Source organism: Dama dama, chromosome 9, assembly GCF_033118175.1.
Source record: "Dama dama isolate Ldn47 chromosome 9, ASM3311817v1, whole genome shotgun sequence".
NCBI lineage: Eukaryota > Metazoa > Chordata > Mammalia > Artiodactyla > Cervidae > Dama > Dama dama.
Window position 1 is genome coordinate 43,612,940 of NC_083689.1, and position 14,869 is coordinate 43,627,808.

General features: G+C 36.5%; 1 protein-coding gene across 1 annotated transcript; it reads left to right on the forward strand.

Annotated features, from left to right (window-relative positions):
* Positions 1–6,212: 6,212 nt before the first annotated feature.
* Positions 6,213–7,139, forward strand: LOC133061343 (olfactory receptor 6F1). Its single transcript, XM_061149352.1, has one exon. The coding sequence runs from the start codon at positions 6,213–6,215 to the stop codon at positions 7,137–7,139; it is 927 nt and encodes a 308-aa protein (XP_061005335.1).
* Positions 7,140–14,869: the final 7,730 nt, after the last annotated feature.

A 14,869-nucleotide genomic window follows, 5' to 3' on the forward strand; every position in this document is an offset into this window, starting at 1 on the left:
GCCAGGAAATAAGAGGAGTCTTTCTTCTTGTTGGATTCTGTTACTGTCTCAAGGCATGAGAGTTCTGCCTTCTGATATCCTAACTCTATTTAATTGACTTTTCTGCTGCTTCTTTTTTTTTTCTAAGTTTTCCTTCTTCCTTTAGTTCTGTTTTAGCTCAATCAGCCAAAGACCACTAGGTAAGCACATGTAATCCTGCAAAGTCAGGTTTATCAAATTACTGCATGAATAGAGGCTACAAATGATAGGGGTTGTGTGGTATGTCATTGCACAAAATAAAAAGGGAGAGTTATTATAGATTTGGGGAAAGGAAGAGGTTAAGATGGAATTTAAATGAGAAGGGTTTTATAGACTTGTGCCTATAAAGCAAGTCTCCATGAAAGGATCAACATCATGTCTAGACTGCAAACAGGGCTCAAAAGTTATTTTGCTTAGAACTACAAAGTTAACTTACATGAGAAATTTAGTGTCCAGAAACTTCTTATCTGAGCCTCTGAGTTTGTGCTGGAAAGTTAGATTGTCTGTCCTTATCAGAGTGAAGAAGGTACTTCCAGTACGGTGGCATACTTCATTCTTACCTATATAATTTAAAACAGCAAAATCTTTGAAAATCTGATTTTTAAGAAGAAAATTTCCCAGTGAGAGATTCTAATCACTCAAAGAAGGAAGTTTTTATAACACTTTATAAATATAACTTATTTATGAATGAAATTGTTATATATGCAGCTGGCCTTTTCTTTTCCAGCTATTTTAGTGTGATGAACAGCTAGGAAAATTTTAAATTTTCTTATTTTGAGTTCATTTTTAATTTCCTGTTACATTATGCTTTATATTATTTACTTTTTAAAGTTAAGGTGATTTATGTAATTGAATTCTGCTTTATTTGTTTTAAAAAGTTTTTTTTTTTCAGTTTTTTTTTTTTTTTTTTTTTTTTTTACAAATTCTTTATTTGCATCTTCTAGGAGCTCTCAGTGAGACAAAGTACCCAGATTAACATATTAAAATCTAGAGAAATATTGTGATTCTGGGGCAAGTGATTTTATAATTTAGCTTTTTAAATTAAATGATTTTACAATTTAGCTTTTTCAATCAAATGATTAAAAATAACCCAAATCACCCATTTTATTTTTAATTGAAGTGTATTTAATTTATCATATTATGTTAGTTCCAGGTGTGCAGTGTCATGATTCAATATTTTTGCAGATTATACTTCTTCCTTAGTGACTCAGACAGTAAAGAATCTGCCTGCAGTGCAGGAGACCTGGGTTTAATCCCTGGGTCAGGAAGATCCCCTGAAGAAGAAAATGGCAAACCACTCCAGTATTCTTGCTTGGAGAATCCCCTGTATAGAGGAGCATGGGGGGCTACAGCTCATGGGGTCACAAAGAGTCAGACTCGACTGAGCAGCTAACGCTACTACCCTACTCCATTATAAGTCGTTACAAGATAATGGCTATAATTTCCTGTTTTATTCAGTATATCCTTGCTGCTTATCTATTTAATACATTGGAGTTTGTGTCCATTAATCCTATACCCCTAATTTGTCCCTCCCCTCTTTTTCTCACCTTTGGTAACCACAGTTTTATTTTTCAATATGTGAGTCTTTCTGATTACATAGCAAGACTGTTTGCTCAGTGGCATTCAACTCCTTGTGGCCCCATGGACTGTAGCCTGCCAGGCTCCTCTGTCCATGGCAAGAATACTGAAGTGGGTTGCCATTTGCTTCTCCAGGGGATCTTCTCAACCCAATGATCAAATCCACATTTCTCATGTCTCCCCCATTGGCAGACAGATTCTTTACCCCTAGGACCACCTGTTTACATATACATTCATTTGTATTATCTTTTAGATTCCACATATGAGTGATACCACCCCATCTGTTTAGAAAGATCTAACAGAAGATTATGTCTTCTTGAGCTAACCATAAGTACCCAAGAGAATTTACATGTTACCTTTCCCCAGAAGGTTCATGACCACTTAAGAATTTACTTAATAGCAAGTTGTTTTTAGTATGGAACTCATTAGGAGGAAGAGTGAGATGGAGAAAATATAAAACACTAAAGGACAGTTAAATGTAACTAAGACACTACAGAATTAGAAAGAAATAGAAAAGGAAATATAAGAATTTCAACTGAGAACAAGTTTAAAGGACTATGGGAAATTAAGTTAATCGAAAGTAATGACTATTAAAAGAAAAAAATGTACAATAAAATAAGATTTTTAAAAAATAGAGGGGAATAGAGAGACCTGCTAAAATTAAATACAATATTTTTAAATAAGACAAAATTGTGTAATAAAAAAACACAGAAAATATAAAGTTGAAGGACAATTTATGGCAGAAAGAATTGGAACTGGGTAAGTAAACCAGGTTGTTCTGTGTTCATTATGCTTCAGTCAATTTGTTGCCACAAATTTTTGCTTTGTAATATACCCTTTATAGCATTTAATAAATACCTCAAATCTCCTATGGTTCAGAAACAACATAAGTGTATTTTTGTTAAAATATTGCATGCTTGTAGAAGAAAAGTCTTATGTACGTAAAGTCACTTTCCAAATGTAAAAAATTAAAATTACTTTTTAAATCAGTTAGTAAATTGTTAATAATTTAATATTTTCCTGATAAAAGATCCAACTGAAAAAAAATCCAACTGTTATTTAATTTTGAATAATAAATAGGTTATTTAAAGCCATTAAATCAAAATATTAATATCTCTAATTTTTTAAAAACTCTGAAGTCATCTGCATAAAGTCCCAAGTAGGTCATCTTAGAGTTAATAGTAAAATTACTCAAATATAAAGCAATACATACTAGATTTTAAAATGTAGGGCGTGATCATCACATACTTTAAGAAAATATTATTAATTTATTGTGTCTGACCAATTCAGCAATATAACTGAAAGTAAAACTTGAAAATGCCATTTTATAACATGGTAATAGGTATTCTATGTATGTTTTAATTTTCAGTTATCAAATTAATTGTTAAATTTGGAAAATGATAAATATAATTATTTTGTTTACATTATTTTTACATTTTTCACTTCAGTTCAGTTTAGTCATTCAATCGTGTCTGACTCTTTGTGACACCATGGACTGCAGTGCACCAGGCTTCCCTGTCCATCACCAACTCCAGGAGCTTGCTCAAACTCATGTTCATCGAGTTGGTGAAAAAACCATAACTTATACTAATAGATTTTATTTTATTTTTTACTAATAGATTTTAGAAATAGCTTTGATCTATTTCCATTTTACATATCCAGTAGTTATTCCTATCTGAATATGAATTAAAATAGCATTCTTTTGCATTTTTCAATCAAATGTCTATTTTTTAAAATGTCTTTGAAAGCAGCAGGTCCAAAGTGCTGTGGCTCTGGGACTGAACCTGTAGAACTGATAATCACAGCATCTCTGTAGACACCTTCTCTAGCTTCTTTGTGTTCCAGTTTTCTCATCTGTAAAACTAGTAAGATAACAATAAAACAAAATAATAGTATTTACAAAGATCATATTAGACAGTTGGCTGAAAGTGAAAGTTGTGTCCAACTCTTTGCTACCCCATGGGCTATACAGTCCTTGGAATTCTCCAGGGCAGAATACTGGAGTGGGTAGCCTTTCCCTTCTCCAGGGGATCATCCCAACCCAGAGATTGAACCCAGGTCTCCCGCATTGCAGGTGGATTCTTAAATAGCTGAGCCACAAGGGAAGCCCAAGAATACTGGAATGGGTAGTCTATCCCTCCTCCAGGGGATCTTCCCAACCCAGGAATCAAACCCGGGTCTCCTGCATTGCAGGCAGATTCTTTACCAACTCAACTGAGCTATGAGGGAAGCCCAGACAATTGGCTAGTGACTATCAAATAACCATTCACTGTGTGTTAGCTACTATTAACTATTATTATGAGTTTATGGTTACCTGGTGAGTCCTTGACTACTTTTTAAAGAAAAACAGCTGAATAATACCAAAGACATCCATAGGTACTTTGAACTAGAAAATATTGTTAACTCTGTTAGTTGGCTGCAAGTGATACAGATGTTGGAACATATTACTTCAAGAAATTTGTGAAAACCATTATTTAGCATTTGTTGTTCATGAATATCTCATTGTACTCTTTATTTCTCTGTGTAACCCCTCAATGTCTAAGCTAAGATATATTTTTTTTTACTAGGATAATTAAATAAGTAATAAACTAGGGCCATTACTACTCAACCAAGCAAACCTTGGGAAAGTCATGTCATCTCCCTGATCTTTACTTTATTTACAAAATTAAAAGGAAACTAGTTCCTTCCTCAACGGAGTAGGATCCCCAAGCAGCAGTGATACTCTCTGGAAATTTTTGTGAAATGCAAAAATCACAGCCCCCACCACAGGTGACTGATTTGGAATCGGTATTTTGACATCCCCCTCAAGTGATTGATGTGCCCATTTGAACTTAAGATCACTGCTGTAAATGACATTGAAGTCCCTTTCTGCCTTGTTTACACATATAGTAAATCTGCTGAGATTTATGAAACAGATGACATTTGTTATTGGAGTGTGAGAGTGTAAGACTGGATACTTGAGGACAGGGAGAGAAAATATTCCTTCACAGAGACTTCGCACAGACTGAAGACGCCAAAGTTCACTTTGTGCAATTAACTGCCACTCAGGTGTAGGTTCTAGTGACCTGAATGTTTAACAGTTATAGCTTTCCAATTGATCTTCTAATTTATAAGCTCCATCTTCAAACAAAGTATTTAAAAATAAGTTACAAGTATAGAAAAAGAAAAAAAAAACCCTAGTTTCAAAATGATTATCTGCTTTTCAGCTTGTTCATTCACTTCCAAATAAGTGTAGCAGAGGACAGAGGAGCCTGTCATGCTACATTCTCTGAGGCTGCAGAGTTGGACATGACGTGGCAACTGAATAATAATCCTAGATGCAGGAAGAAATTGCCTTAAGTGCATTGTTTAATATGGAATTTTTTTGATGTGAATAATGTAACAAATTTAAACATGAAATGATCAAGATTGGAGAAGACAATAATTTGAAACTGTTTTCAAAATTCTTACAGTTTGTTTCTGGACATTATTTTTGAGTTCAGAGCATATATATTAAAAGATCAGTTCAGAAACTATAACTGTCAGATATGAAAGTGTCTAGAACCTACATTTGAGAGGCCTATTTCTCAACAAAGATAAAAAACATGATTTCATTTAAGGACTGTGCAGAAAGAGTTTAGTAACGAAGTATTGAACTGAGTTTGCATGAAGTACTCTGCCCTTTGTGTGTTTAGATGTAATCTGTGAACCAGTAATCTGTGACCTGGTTAGAACAGGAATGATTGAAGCAGCAAGACTGGATTTGAATCTTGAATCTGAAGTGCAACTGTAGATGAAATCTTAGCAAAATTCCTAAAATTATTTGCACTGTCTGTTAATTTGTTACAATAGCACAACTCTCTACTTAATTAATTTAACCTATACTACAATCACTGCAGATGGTGATTTCAGCCATGAAATTAAAAGACGCTTACTCCTTGGAAGGAAAGTTATGACCAACCTAGATAGCATGTTAAAAAGCAGAGACATTACTTTGCCAACAAGGGTCCATCTAGTCAAGGCTATGGTTTTTCCAGTGGTCATGTATGGATGTGAGAGTTGGACTGTGAAGAAAGCTGAGCACTGAAGAATTGATGGTTTTGAACTGTGATGTTGGAGAAGACTCTTGAGAGTCCCTTGGACTGCAAGGAGATCCACCCGGTCCATCCTAAAGGAGATCAGTCCTGGGTGTTCATTGGAAAGACTGATGCTGAAGTTGAAACTCCAACACTTTGGCCACCTCATATGAAGAGCTGACTCATTGGAAAAGACCCTGATGCTGGGAGGAATTGGGGGCAGGAGGAGAAGGGGAAGACAGAGGGTGAGATGGCTGGATAGCATCACCGACTCGATGGACATGGGTTTGGGTAAACTCCGGCAGTTGGTGATGGACAGGGAGGCCTGGCATGCTGCGATTCATGGGGTCACAAAGAGTCGGACACGACTGAGCCACTGAACTGACTGACTGACTGACTGAATCATGCATAGCTCCAAGCACAGAGCAGGCATTCAACAGATGTTAGCTTGTCAGTATGCATTCAAGTACTGAAGCACTCTCATGAATGCATTTCTTTTTATTTTTCTAGAACTGTGTGATTGAGTCAAAGACCTTGGTGTGGGGGCGTCTGTGTTTTTCTATGAACACAGACAATGAAACTCTCCCCCAGGACTTTCTCCTACTGGGCTTTCCTGGGTCCCAGATCCTTCAGCTCTCTCTTTTCATGCTTTTTTTGGTTATGTACATCCTCACAGTTGGTGGTAACATGGCCATATTGATATTGGTGAGTACCTCCCACCAGCTACACTCCCCCATGTACTTCTTTCTGAGCAATCTCTCTTTCCTGGAGATTTGGTATACCACAGCTGCAGTCCCCAAAGCCCTGGCCATTCTACTGGGGAGAAGCCAAAGCATATCATTCACCAGCTGTCTTTTGCAGATGTACCTTGTTTTCTCATTGGGCTGCACAGAGTACTTCCTCCTGGCAGCCATGGCTTATGACCGTTATTTGGCCATCTGCTATCCTCTACACTACGGGACTATCATGGACAGCTTCCTCTCAATGCAGCTGGCTCTGGGCTCCTGGGTCTGTGGTTTCCTGGCCATTGCAGTTCCCACAGCCCTCATCAGCAGCCTGACCTTCTGTGGGCCCCACACTATCAACCACTTCTTTTGTGACATCGCACCTTGGATTGCCCTGGCCTGTACCAGCACACGGCTGGTGGAACTTGTAAGCTTTGTGATTGCTTTTGTGGTCATCCTAAGTTCTTGCCTTATCACCCTTGTCTCCTATGTCTACATCATCAGCACCATCTTCAGGATTCCCTCAGCCCAGGGCAGAAGCAAAGCCTTCTCCACGTGCTCCTCGCATCTTACAGTGGTGCTCATCTGGTATGGCTCTACAATCTTCCTTCATGTTCGCACCTCCATTAAAGAGGCTTTGAATCTGACCAAAGCTGTTCATGTCTTGAACACCGTGGTAACTCCAGTTCTTAATCCTTTCATCTACACTCTCCGTAACAAGGAAGTAAGAGAAACTCTGCTAAAGAAATGTAAGGGAAAATAAACTGCTTCCAACAAAACAGACCTCTGTCAATTTTCTCCATATCTGTTCAGGGGTTCCAAGTGAGAATACGAAGAAAAAGGCAAATCTTTCTTGATGTAAGGAGAGGGGGGAAGAAAAAAACAGAAAAAAAAAATCAACCAAAACAAATTTAAAAACTTGTATATACTTGCACTACTTTCTCATATATGATAGGAATGGAAGTTCTTGGTATAAGCAGACTGGACATTTTTTAAGAAAAAAATCTTCATATACTGAATTAGGTTTATCCTTGGATTTCATTTATAAAATGAGGTGTAATAGTCAATGAGAAAGGTGTTTTATTAAATAAACTTTAAATTCTTGTCCCTTTAAAAATAGCTTTTATGAAATATGTGAAAAGTGAAAACTTTTAAAACGTATGTTTGTGAAATAGGAAAAGGTTAAATAAATAGAAGGATAATTGAAATCATAGTGTGCAATTATTTCAACACACTATTTTTTGGATAAAATATAGTAAAATATGTACATATAAAAGTTGATAATTATAATGTGAGACCTTTGTTTAACAAGGATAGTGAACAAAAACATTCTAATAAGCAAGTGATGTTAAAAGTTAAAGGTCAAACAAAACTGCAGGAGGGCTTGGGAAAAGCAATAAATGTTTCTTATGTAGCAAAATGCTAGTCTTGAAAAGGAAAATGCTAATGGATTCTGTTAGATACACAAGGCTTCAAGGGAAAATGACTATAGAAAAAATGATTATAATAGTTATTTGATTTTCCTTCAAATGACTCCAAGATATTTATTTTCAACCATTAACACGAATGAAACATTAAGTTTCAAAAGGTATGTCTATGTTGAAAATTTACTTCTTAAATCACCATAATTCAACAACGTACACCTGATCTGCTGCCATTATTTATTTACTGTGAGCATGAATTTCAAATCCATGAAATCCCTAAACTCTAAAAACTCACAAAGGATCACAAGAAAAATTTTGGAGGTGATGAGTATGTGAAGTACCTTGGTGTGCATTGGCAGGTGGAATCTCTACCACTGAGTCACTTGGGAAGTCTAATGGTGTCCTGGGTGTGTGCATACATCCAAGCTAATCAGTGTGTATATAGTAAATGTACATCTTTTTGTAAATCAATTGTACTTCCATAGGAGTTCCCAGGTGGCGATAGTGGTAGAGTTGCAGGTAAGGTGGTAGAGTCACAGGTTTGATCCCTGGGTTAGGAAGATCCCTTGGAGGAGGGCATGGCAATCCACTCCAGTATTCTTGCCTGGAGAATCCCATGGACAGAGGAGCCTTTCGGCTATAGTCCATAGGGTCCCACAGAGTCAGACATGACTGAATAGACTTAGCATGCAATCATGCAGAGCTAAAAAAAAGATAAATAAATTTCTAATCCTAGTTTTTGAGGATTTCAAAAAATCAAAATTTCTAATAAGAGTCAAATTGCTATTTTCTGAGACAAATAGCATTCCTGCTTTGATGAGTGTGCCCCAACTTTAAAAAAAAAAGCAGTTGGTATAGTCAATTGTAGTGAAAGTTATCTTCAACATCTCACTCTCTTCTGGTGCACACCTCGTTATATCAAAACCAAGGAAATAGTGTTCAGCTTTTAATGTGGATAAATGAATGAGTCGGTTTAGCACAATATTGCATACAAGATTTAATGTTATGTGAAGAAAATAACTAAGAATGAACAGGGTAGCTTGGGTATTCCTCCTATGTTGATTTAAAAACAGCTTAAGTATTATTTGCATGATATATTATCAAGTAATTATACCTCATTTCTGGATATTTGATTTAGTTTTCCTTTTCAAATCAATAATTTATAAAAATTCAATTAAAGAAAAAATATATTGCTATTCAGAATTATCCCATGGTGGTAAATTATTGGAAGTATTAAATCACTGCTAAAGATTTTTTGAGTCTTTCAATTTATTTGAACAAACTTCTTTTTAATAAAGATAGTATTAGTGGATATAACTTCAAGTTTGAGAAGTCTGTTTCACAGCACTCTAATTTATTGAAAAATAATTTTGGGATTTCTTTTTTTAATTAAAAAAATCCTTCATCTATAAAAATTTTTAGCATCATTAATTAAAAAAAAATTTTATCTGTAGGGGTTTAGATCAAGCCTCCCTAAGACATACCACAAAGGCATGTGCATTATTTTGAGCTAAAGTCAATGAAGACCCTGTGGGATAAAGAGAAATTACTGTCCCTTTCTTAATTACTTAGAAGAATTTAATTTGGAAACTTTTCCAAGAAAAAGAATTATTATCAGAGATAAATTTTATCTAAATGATTCCATCTATTATTGTTTGTTGTTTAGTTGCTCAATAGTGTCCAACTCTCTTGTGACCCCATGGACTATAGCCCACTAGGCTCCTCTGTCCATGGAATTCTCCAGGCAAGAATACTGGAGTGAGTTGCCATGCCCTTCTCCAGGGAATCTTCCCGACCCAGGGATTGAAACTGCATCTCCTGAAAGTCTCCTGCATTGTAGGCAGATTCTTTCTCTCTGAGCACCCAGGTTCCACCTATATGGCAGGGCAAATATTTAATTATCAGACTACTGTTTTTCTGTTTATTGATCTATGAATGACCCTCTTGTACTTGAAAACCTGAAGGCCCAGTTTCATTCCTTAGCTCAAGATAGAATGTAAACCTCATTTTACCGTTCTGTTTTTGAATCTCTCATGTATATAGGCTCTCTGAAAACTTCATGTATGTGGAGTTCCCATACATATGAATTAGTATTTGCTTTTCACTTGTTTATCTGCCTCATGTTAAGTTAATTCTTAAACCAGCCAGAATAATTTAGAAACTTCTTTTTCCTCAACATTTGGCTTAAGTCAGCAGAATAAACTTCCCTGGGCTTGTATGCAGCTGATAGATCCTGGGACATTTGAGAAGTGCTGGCAGAAGATAAAGGTCTTTGTCACATTAGTTCTTAGGATCTCTATCTGCTGCAGGGTCTATTGGAAGAAAGAGTGGCAAGTCTCCCCCCCGCCATTCTAAATTTGGAATAGCAGGAGAAAATGTTGTGGAGCTATTTTCTTGAGTTTAGCAATTCTAGTAAATTTGGTAGAATATGCTTGACTTTATTGATTTATTTCTTCCTAGATATGATCACTACTTTTCTTTGTCTTTGGATTTTGTGCTGTTTGTCATAAGAAGGAAAAACTATAGTGTATGAATACCCTATAAGCCTGATGTTCAAGTCACTGTGACAAACTGGTGACTTTCAGATGTTTTTATTACATCTTCTTTTATGTCCTATAAGTTTGGATTTTGGGCCAATGAGAGTATTTCCTGTGGTATCCACTACCCACCACCATAAAATGCACTTACTAGAATGTTTGACCTGGTGGCTGGTCAAATGAACTGGGGTTCCAAGAAGCTTCATCCAGCCATACACGATTTCAGAGGCACCTATCAGGGATCCTAATCTATAGGTGACTTTGTGCTCACAAACTTTTTATTTATTTTTATTTTTTTAATTTATTTATTTCAATTTGAGCTTAATTACTTTACAATATTGTAGTGGTTTTTGCCATACATTGACATGAATCAGCCATGGGTTTACATGTGTTCCCCATCCTGAACCCCCTCCCACCTCCCTCCCCATCCCATCCCTCTGGGGCATCCCAGTGCACCAGCCCAGAGCATCCTGTCTCATGTATTGAACCTGTACTGATGATCTGTTTCACATGTGATAATATACTTGTTTCAATACTATTCTCTCAGAGCACCCCACCCTCACCCTCTCCCATAGAGTCCAAAAGTCTGTTCTTTACATCTGTGTCTCTTATGCTGTCTTGCATATAGGGTTATCATTACCATATTTCTAAACTCCATATATATGTGTTAGTATACTGTATTGGTGTTTTTCTTACTGGCTTGCTTCACTCTGTATAATAGGCTCCAGTTTCACCCACCTCATTAAAACTGATTCAAATGTATTCTTTTTAATGGCTGAGTAATATTCCACTATGTATATGTACCACAGCTTTCTTATCCATTCGTCTGTGGATGGGCATCTAGGTTCCTTCCATGTCCTGGCTATTATAAACAGTGCTGCGATGAACATTGGGGTGCACGTGTCTCTTTCAGATCTGGTTTCCTCAGTGTGTATGCCCAGCAGTGGGATTGCTGGGTCATATGGCAGTTCTATTTCCAGTTTTTTAGGAATCTCCACACTGTTCTCCATAGTGGCTGTACTAGTTTGCATTCCCACCAACAGTGTAAGAGGGTTCCCTTTTCTCCACACCTTCTCTAGCATTTATTGTTTGTAGATTTTTGGATAGCAGTCATTCTGACCGGTGTGAGATGGTACCTCATTGTGGTTTTGATTTGCATTTCTCTGATAATGAGTGATATTGAGCATCTTTTGCTCACAAACTTAAAAAAAAAATTCTTTCTGTGTAAAAAAGAGCCCTTCCTGTTGGCTCAGATGGTAAAAAATCTGCCTGCAATGCTGGAGATCTGGGTAACAAAATCTTAGTTTCTTGGACTTTGGGAGTGAAATCACTGGATCCTGGGGACTGCATTATCTGTCTCCTCTCCAGGAATGCCCCTTGCATCCATTTTAAAGATTCATTCTAAGCCTGTGAAATTACTTATGGATCTTTTTTTTTTTTTTCTTTCTTTTTTTGCTACTTAAACTTTTTATTTTGTATTGAGGTACTGCCAATTAACAGTGTTGTGATGATAGTTTCAGGTGAAGAGTGCAGGAACTCAGCCATACACATACATGTATTCAGCCTCCCCCAAACCTTCCTCCCACCCTATGAGTCTTTGTTAAAAGGCTTATTAGATTGTGTCATTTTGGGGATTAATATACTTATGGAAATTCTACTTTTCAATGAATAGACAATGGATATTTTGAATTGGAAAAACTTCTTTATAAGAACAAAAAGCTAGACAGCTCTTGTTCCAAGGATCTGCCTTATTGATATTAATGGGAGAACCAAATTCAAAAGAAAAATAAAATAAGAATAATGACTAATTGCTGGTATTCCCTTAAAAAGATGTAAGGATAAAAATTAGAACAGAAAGAGCAGTTCATTTATCACCATTTCTGGTAGCATTCAGATCTTAAAACAAAAAATAAATAAATAGACACATTGGAGGTACAGCTGCTCTTTACCAAACCAAAAAGAAAAAGAGAAAGAAAAAGAGAGAGAAAGAAAAAAATTCTTTTTCTTAAATCCAGGGAGATTCCTGAAGGTTTTTTTAATAGATTGCACTCTGAGATTAATAGTTTAAGCAAAGAATTAAAAAAAAAAGATTGGAATGAATAAGACAGAAATTGATGGGACTTAAAAAAGGCTTTAATCCAGCACTGAAATGATCATAAATTCCTTATTGTCAAATTCAGAATTAAATTGAATAAAGTAGGGAAAACCACTAGGCCATTCAGGTATGACCTAAATAAAAATCCTTACAATTATACAGTGGAAGTGACAAACAGATTCAAGGGATTACATTTGATAGAGCGTGCCTGAAGAACTATGGACAAAAGTTTGTAACTTTGTATAGGACACAGTGATCAAAACCACTCCAAGAAAAAGAAATGCAAAAAGGCAAAATGATTGTCTGAGGAAGGTTTCCAAATAGCTGAGAAGAGAAGCAAAAGGCAAAGGAGAAACAGGAAGATATATCCATATGAATGCAAGTTCCACAGACTAGCAAGGAGAGATAAGAAAGCCTTCCACAGTGGTCAGTGCAAAGAAATAGAGGAAAACAATAGAATGGGAAGACTAGAGATCTCTTCAAGAAAATTAGAGATACCAAGGGAACATTTCATGCAAAGACGGGCACAATAAAGGACAGAAACGATATGGGCCTAACAGAAGCAGAAGATATTAAGAAGAGGTGACAAGAATACACAGCAGAACTATACAAAAAAAGATCTTCATGACCCAGGTAACCACAATGGTGTGAACACTCACCTAGAGCCAGACATCTTGGAGTGGGAAGAGGAGTGGACCTTAGGAAGCATCACTACAAAAATGGCTAGTGGAGGTGATGGAATTCCAGCTGAGCTATTTTAAATCCTAAAAGATGATGCCATTAAAGTGCTGCACTCAATATGCCAGCTAATTTGGAAAACTCAGCAGTGGCCACAGGACTGGAAAAGGTCAGTTTTCATTCCAATTCCAAAGAAAGACAGCCAAAGAATGTTCAAGCTACCACACAATTGCACTCATTTCGCATGCTAGCAAAGTAATGCTCATAACTCTCCAAGCCAGGCTTCAACAGCATGTGGACTGTGAGCTTCCAGATGTTCCAGTTGGATTTAGAAAAGGCAGAGAAACCAGAGATCAAATTGCCAACATCCGTTGGATCATTGAAAAAGCAAGAGAATTCAAGAAAAACATCTACTTCTGCTTCATTGACTATGCTAAAGCCTTTGACTGTGTGGATCACTACAAACTGTGGAAAATTCTTCAAGAGATTGGAATACCAGACCCCTTTACCTGCCTCCTTGGAAACCTATATGCTGGTCAAGAAGAAATGGTTAGAACTGGACATGAAACAACAGACTGGTTCCAAATAGGCAAAGGAGTACATCAAGGCTGTATATTGTCACTGTTATTTAACTTTTATGTAGACTACATCATGTGAAATGCTGGGCTGGATGAAGCACAAGATGGAATCAAGATTGACAGGAGAAATATCAATAACCTCAGATATGCAGATGACATTACCCTAATGTCAGAATGCAAAGAACAACTAAAGAGCTTCTTGATGAAAGTGAAAGAGGAGATTGAAAAAGCTGGCTTAAAATTTAACATTCAAAAAATGAAGATCATGGATCCGGTCCCATCACTTTATGGCAAATAGATGGGGAAACAGTGGAAACAGTGACAGACTTTATTATCTTGGGCTCCAAAATCACTGTGGACAGTGATTGCAAGCATGAAATTAAAAGAAACTTGCTCTTTGGAATAAAAGCAATGACAAACTGTGGCAGCATATTAAAAAGCAGAGACATTACTTTGCCTAAAAATGTATGTATAGTAAAAGCTATGGTTTTTCCAATAATCATGTACAGGTGTTAGAGCTGGATAATAAAAAATGGCTGAGCACCAGAGAATTGATGTCTTCAAACTGTGGTACTGGAGAGGAATCTTGAGCACCCCTTGGACAGTAAATAGATCAAACTCTTCAATTCTAAAGGAAATCAAACCTGAATTTCCATTGGAAGGGCTGATGATGAAGCTGAAGCTCCAATACTTTGGCCACCTGATGGGAAGAGCCATCTCTTTGGAAAAGACCCTGATGCTGGGAAAAACTGAAGGCAGGAGGAGAAGGGGATGACAGAGGAGGAGATGATTGGATGGCATTACTGATTCAATGGACATAAGTTTGAGAAAACTCCGGGAGATGGGGATGAACAGGAAAGTCTGCCATGCTTCAGTCCATAGGTAGCAAAATGTTGGGCATGACTAAATGACCGAACAACAACATGATATATATCTGGAGAAAGCAGTAATTTTAAAAGATATGTGTATCCCAGTGTTCATTGCAGCTATTTACAGTATTCAAGACATGGAAGCAACTTAAATATCCATCAACAGATGGATGGATAAAGAAAGAGTAATATATATATATGTATATATATATGTGTATGTGTAAATATTACTCAGACATAAAAAAGGATGAAACAATAAAAATTGTAGCAATGTGGAAGGACCCAGAGATTATAATATTAAGGGAAGTAAAA

Excerpts from the sequence above, each read along its gene's own strand:
- LOC133061343 (XM_061149352.1), top strand. The coding sequence starts at position 6,213 with ATGAACACAGACAATGAAACTCTCCCCCAGGACTTTCTCCTACTGGGC.